At 45.9% G+C, this 6,805-nt stretch overlaps 1 protein-coding gene across 1 annotated transcript; it reads right to left on the bottom strand.

Annotated features, from left to right (window-relative positions):
- Positions 1–3,618: 3,618 nt before the first annotated feature.
- zgc:171704 (uncharacterized protein LOC100124619 homolog) lies at positions 3,619–5,756 on the bottom strand. Its single transcript, XM_038977000.1, has 4 exons — positions 5,642–5,756; positions 5,308–5,361; positions 5,135–5,211; positions 3,619–5,036 (listed from the first exon to the last, which is right to left on the bottom strand). Exons 1-4 carry the CDS (start codon positions 5,754–5,756, stop codon positions 4,620–4,622), a joined length of 663 nt encoding a protein of 220 aa, XP_038832928.1. The 3' UTR covers positions 3,619–4,619.
- Between the last annotated feature and the right edge of the window lie 1,049 nt (positions 5,757–6,805).

Here is a 6,805-nt window from a genome sequence, read left to right on the forward strand (position 1 = left end):
TTCCACAGGTGCATGTTCATTAATGGTTATGGTTCATTGAACAAGCATGGGAAACAGTGTTTAAACCCTTTACAATGAAGATCTGTGAAGATATTTGGATTTTTACGAATTATCTTTGAAAGACAGGGTCCAGAAAAAGGGACGTTTTGCTGAGTTTAGTTCCATATTACTGCTGCGGGTAAACAAGATACGCTGCCAGGCATTTTTTCGCGCCCACATCGAGCAAAGTGATGGGATATGTCGGATCTTATAATACAGAAGAGAACAGACGTATAAAGAATGAGGCATTTGTGGTCATATTCAAGTGTCCTCCAGGTCAGATGACATCCTCTTTGCAGTGGATGGACATTGGTTGTTTTTTATGGGTTAATGAATAGTTCTTCAGTAGCTGTCAGTTTGTCATGTTTGTTTTTTCAACTTCACAAATAGTGGCGAGAAATTGCTTTAAAGGGTCCTTCAACAATTTCCCCAAAGACTGATTCAATTCATGTAAGTCTTCAGCTAAGTGCCTTATCATTGTATCATCAGATGGGCCTGAGCAGGCTGCTGGAGGTGGTGGGGTCTGTGCTCCAGATGCTGCAGCTGTTCTACGTGTCCCAGGTGTTGCGTCTGGAGGCCATGAGGAGGCTGGTCCTGGACCAGCTGAAGGCCCAGGTCCGGGTCCTGGCTGAACTGGGACCCATCAATCAGCTGCTGGGACTGCCTGCTCAGGTGCAGCTTGTGGTGGCCGACCTGCAGGAGCTGGGCAAGATCCTACTGCAGCTGCTGGTCAACAGCACCCCTCTCTACAACATGGTGAGCATTCTAGATTTTAGTTGCACCCTTCCTTACTAGGTTATTTAACCTTCCTCATTGTATCAACTACCCTCGTCTAATCTCTCTTTTATTTGCCCTTATATGTCTCTCTGTATGTATATTCCCCACAGTCTTAATCCCCTGTGTACCCCCACCTTTTATCTCGGTCGCTTTCTCTCTCTCTCTCTCTCTCTCTCTGTCTCTCTGTCTCTCTTTCTTTCTCTGTCTCTCTTTCTTTCTCTGTCTCTCTTTCTCTCTCTATCTCTGTCTCTGTCTCAGCTCCAGCAGCCAAGTGATCAGGATGTGGAGGACTTCCTCAACCAGCAGGAATCCATGTCCTCTGACACCACTCACCGCAGTTCTGCCAGTAGCCTCTTTCTCAAGGCCATGGACGGCCGCCCACACAAACGCAAGAGCTCGTATACCCTCTCCCAAACGGGCTCAACCAGTGCCCCCAGTCCAGCCTCAGCCAAATCTCTCAACGGCAGCTGTGGCAGCCAGAAGCAGGATGACCAGAGTCTCTCTCTGGAGCTCAAGAACCTGGATCTCCCTTCCACCATCGCTGTGTGTTGTCGCTCTTCAGTACGCAGGGGCTCATCCAGCGGCATCAATCCCCCAGACCCCAGCCCAGTCCCCAGCCCAGCCCCGGCCAACCCAGCCAACGACGATGACCAGTCTCTCTCTCGCCAGGGCAGCCAGAAGCCTGATGACCAGCCTCTTTCTCGCCAGGGCAGCCAGAAGCCTGACGACCAGCCTCTCTCTCGCCGGGGCAGCCAAAAGCAGGAAGACCAGCCTCTCTTTGTGGAGCTGGACAGCACTGTGTGTCGCCGCTCCTCAGCCATCGAGTTCCTCTTAGCCCCCATCATTCAGTACCTGAGCCCTGGGCAACTGTCAGATGAGACTGTTATACCTGAGGTGGAGACCACCAAGTTCCATCCAGACACAAGAGACGAGAGCCTACCCAGACACAAGAGCCTGTCTGCTGGCTCCAACAGAAGCTCATCAAGTGCTGGTAACCCGGGATACCAGTCTCTCTCTCGCCGGGGCAGCCAGAAGCCAGACGACCAGCCTCTCTCTCTGGAACTGGACCCCCTGGAGCTCCCTTCTACAAGCACCATGCGTCGCCCCTCCTCGGCTGCCGAGGTCCTCCTAGGTTCCATCCTCCAGTACCTGAGCTCTGAGCCACCCTCAGACGAGTCCATTATACCCGAGGTGGAGACCACCGAGAACCACACAGAAACCAGAGACGAGAGCCCACCCAGACACAAGAGCCTATCTGCCCACTCCCGCAAAAGCTCATCAAGTACTGACAACTCGGATGACCAGCCTCTCTCTCGCCGGAGCAGCCAGAAACCTGACGACCAACCTCTCTCTCTGGAGCTGGACCCCCTAGAGCTTCCTTCTACCAGCATCGTGTGTCGCCCCTCCTCGGCTGCCGAGGTCCTCGTAGGTTCTATCCTCCAATACATTAACTCTGAGCCATCCTCAGACGAGCCCGTTGTACCCGAGGTGGAGACCACCGAGAACCACATTAAAGCCAAAGACGAGAGCCTACCCAGACGCAAGAGCCTGTCTTCCAGCTCCCACTGGAGCTTGTCCAGTGCCGTTGCACCTGTGGTGGAGACCACTGAGGACCTGAGCCCTGAGCAAGGCTCAGATGAGGCCATTACACTTGAGGTGGGCATTGAGTACTACTCAGACACAAGAGACATGAGCCCACCCAGACGCAAGAGCCTGTCTGCCCGGTCCCGTCGGAGCTCGTACAGGGCTGTTGCACCCGAGGTGGAGACATCTGAGGGCCTGAGACCTGAGGAAGTCTCCGATGAGGTCATTGCACTTGAGGTGGAGAGCACTGAGTACTACTCAGATGCAAGAGACGTGAGCCCTTCCAGACACAAGAGCCTGTCTGCTGGCTCCAACAGAAGCTCATCAAGTGCTGGTAACCCGGGATACCAGTCTCTCTCTCGCCGGGGCAGCCAGAAGCAGGACGACCAACCTCTCTCTCTGGAGCTGGACCCCCTGGAGCTCCCTCCTATAAGCACCGTGCGTCGCACCTCCTCGGCTGCCGAGGTCCTCCTAGGTTCCATCCTCCAGTACCTGAGCTCTGAGCCACCCTCAGACGAGTCCATTATACCCGAGGTGGAGACCACCGAGAACCACACAGAAACCAGAGACGAGAGCCCACCCAGACACAAGAGCCTATCTGCCCACTCCCGCAAAAGCTCATCAAGTGCTGGCAACTCGGATAACCAACCTCTCTCTCGCCGGGGCAACCAGAAGCCAGATGACCAGCCTCTCTCTCTGGAGCTGGACCCCCTAGAGCGAAATACCCGCGGTGGAGGCCACAGAGCACTAAGAAGTCACCAGTGTCCTAGAAATGGGCCCCCTTTGAAGGCCCAGGTGTAAGACTTATTAGTTGATTTTAGTTTGTGGGTACACATAAGAGGACCATAGTTCAGCAGACATAATCTGTGATAAATCCATTGTAATACAAAATGTGTCAATGTATGTGACTGAAAGATTCAGGCGCTCTACTTCATTTACAGACGCCAACCCAAATTTGTTTTGGTTTCCTAACTGAGCATCATGTGACATTATACACCTTGTACCCCATTATATATTAGACTTAACTATTCTTATATGACGTGCTAACCTGATGTCATATTCTGTTTTCTGTTTCCCAAAGTAGCCGTGAGAAACAAAGCTTGTCATGATTAAAAGGTAAAGTCTGGATGATTGGCCTAAATATGGATGATGAAAGGAAGTTGAATGTGTTGAGGAATGAGCATCGAATAGACAGTAGAAAATGTGTCTTTATTACAATGTCATAACATTTAATATTTCAGAACATATAATACATGACACGTTTAGATTGTCCGACAGTATACATCTACATAATATTGGTTGTATTCAAGAAATAAATAACATTTGTATTGCTGATGTGAAATGTATTGAGGTTATGAAGAGTGAAATAAAGTGTAATTTCCCCATCTACAGTACAGTATTCAGCTCATTCATGTACTTTCCCAGATTAACCCATTCCGGTTTCATGCATTGTATAAACATTAAAATTACAACATATAACTTTTCCCCAAGATTTATTACACAGAAATGAAATACTTTTATCCACATTTCAATATATTCATTTATTTATTTACAATTCTCAAACAAACGTGTGCACAGCACATATAAGCATCAAGTCTGCTAGAACTTGTAACATAGAATTACTAAGTTTAACGTTCGTTTTCAGATAAAGTATAATACTGAAATGTAATTGTTTGCTGTTTTGCATTGCTGATTATACACACATCAAGCCTTCAACATTTTACAAACTTCGAGTGTACATTGTCACTGAAAATAAATTCCCTAACAATTGACAATGGGTAGGACTTCCATCAGATCAACAGTATTGTCAGATGTCAGCTACTCCAGATTCCTGCTCATGCTTCACATTGAATACCTATTGAGTGAAGGATGGAAGCGCACATGATTTCTCATACAGTTTATCTACAGTACTGTATACCTACTTTTCAACTTCAAAAAGTAGAATAAATTATTGATTGATTGCTTCCATCTGCAATTCAAACTTTTGTGTAACTCTACAAGATAACCAATTTCTCCTTTCTGAAAACCGTCCCAATGAAGTTCCCTCTCAAAACCAGTTGAAGTTGTTAGAACACACCTGCTGTTGCACTACAACCTGCCATAGACCATTTTTCTCAATTGCGCCTCCAAATCTGCATTGGCCAACTGCGTAGCATACCTACGACATGTTCTGACTATCCAAATCCCATTGCGCATAATGTAGACTATCCTGTGGTAGATTACTCTGCACGTTTCTTCCCGAATACAGCTGACATGCTTCTCACTATACTTTTAATACCCGCGGCACCTTTCCGCAGAGCTCTCGACTCTTTGATAAGATCTATCAGCCCATGGAACACCAGCAAAACACCGTGGTATGTTTCAGCTGCGGATATCTCGAAAAATACGCAGTCTTCCGAGAGAGCAAGGAGTCGGCCCTCCTCACTTGAGACTGTCCGTCGGTGCTGCAAATCGCGTTTGTTTCCAACAATGATGATGGGCGCTGTTGCAGACATCTTCCTACTGGCATGGCGGATGCGCTGCACTTGTTGACGCACTACCTCGAAGCTGGAGCGGTCGCATATGCTGTATACCAGTATCACGCCGTCTGCCCATTGAAGCTGTTTCTCACTTATCGACTCAGTTATTGCACTGTCCTAAAAACACATAAAAACATGACATATGAGTGGTCACTATGGCTAGATGACAAGCGTAATGATGAATGGCGACATTTGGGTAGTCCAAGAGTGTTTACCTGTGGGTAGAGCGAGTCCCATATGTTGAAGGATATTTCCCTCCCGTCAACTGTGTCAATGTGACTGTAAATTGATTCTGACGGAGAAATATATGAATTAAATCAAAAACATCATAATGTATTAAATAGTCAGCATTACGCACAATATGTATGTACTCATTTGGCAGGCTTACCTATATCACCGTACTCGCCAATAAATCTTCTGGTAATAAATCGGACGGTGAGCGCTGGAAAATACAAAAAGTTGTGTACAGTTTAATCAAAATATATTTTAATGGCTTGTACAAATTTTGAGTGTAGATTGTCACTGAAAATAAATTCCCTAATACGCAATTGGTAGGTAGGCCTTCCGTCAGATCAGATACTCCACATTCCTTCTCATGCTTCACATTGAATGCCCGTTGAGTGAAGGATGGCAAAGCACATGATAACTCGTTAACTGTTGAAAATACCTGTGTGAACATTGCAAGGTGCATATTAAACACAAAGACAAAAACACATTCTTACCTGATTTCCCTACATTTTCAGCCCCAAGTAATAAGATATTAGCTTCCACTTTTTGCTGAGTTCCCTCAATTGTCTTGCTGCAGTGATGCGAGCTAGGTTTGACCTGGACAACCATTTGGAAAGGATTATGCTTCAAAAAGCTCTTTTAATTACCCTGTTTTGATGTAGGGTACTGTACAGTGACAAGTATATATATACAGTTTGCAAGAGCTGGAGAATAGGTGGAGCCATTTATGAACCAATGAGAAGATAGCCTGTTTAAGTGGGCTGGGTCACAACTCAGCCCACTTAATTTGATAGGGCTGTTATGTGATCATGATGGCTAGTTTTCTTGTGATAATTGAAATAAATGTTTTAGGTTGGTTTAAATCTTACATTCAACATTTTTCATTACTTTGATCTATTGGTAAATCCCCTCTACACAAACCTACTGAAAATATGAACATGTCAGAGAAATGTAAATCACTAACCAAATCATTTTATAAACATTTTGATAATTTTAGACTGCTTTAACTCTGGGAGGGCAAATGTGTGCACTGCACACACCGTTGACAGTTAGTACACACCCTGGGGAATCAGTGATTTTAATTTATCAGTTAAGGGAAAATCAAAAACCATCAAGAATGCAGCCCTCGAGGACAGCCAGAAGTTGTTCACCCCTGATCAGTGTGCTTTTACTCTAGCGCCATCTGGTGGCGTTGTATCAGCATCGCCAAGACCACTGGTTTAATCTTTGGCTGCCTTATGCTCATGCAGTGCACCTTTCATCTAGGCCAATTTAAGTACGTTCGAAACACAGGCATACATAGAATATTTTATATAAACTCAGCAAAAAAAGAAACTTCCCTTTTTCAGGACCCTGCCTTTCAAAGATAATTTGTAAAAATTCAAATAACTTCACAGATCTTCATTGTAAAGGGTTTAAACAGTTTCCCATGCTTGTTCAATGAACCATAAACAATTAATGAACATGCACCTGTGGAACGGTCGTTAAGACACTAACAGCTTACAGACGGTAGGCAATTAAGGTCACAGTTATGAAAACTTAGGACACTAAAGAGGCCTTTCTACTGACTGAAAAACACAAAAATAAAGATTCCCAGGGTCCCTGCTCATCTGCGTGAACGTGCCTTAGGCATGCTACAAGGAGGCATGAGGACTGCA

This window comes from Salvelinus namaycush, chromosome 37 (genome assembly GCF_016432855.1).
Source record: "Salvelinus namaycush isolate Seneca chromosome 37, SaNama_1.0, whole genome shotgun sequence".
Taxonomy (NCBI): Eukaryota; Metazoa; Chordata; class Actinopteri; order Salmoniformes; family Salmonidae; genus Salvelinus; species Salvelinus namaycush.

What these genes read in the sequence shown, in the direction of transcription:
- zgc:171704 (XM_038977000.1), bottom strand. Translation starts at nt 5,756, where the DNA reads ATGGTTGTCCAGGTCAAACCTAGCTCGCATCACTGCAGCAAGACAATT. An exon ending in TGAAAATGTAGGGAAATCAG is followed by an intron (nt 5,362 to 5,641) that starts GTAAGAATGTGT and finishes TGTATTTTCCAG; the next exon opens with CGCTCACCGTCCGATTTATT. An exon ending in GGGACTCGCTCTACCCACAG is followed by an intron (nt 5,037 to 5,134) that starts GTAAACACTCTT and finishes ATGTGTTTTTAG; the next exon opens with GACAGTGCAATAACTGAGTC.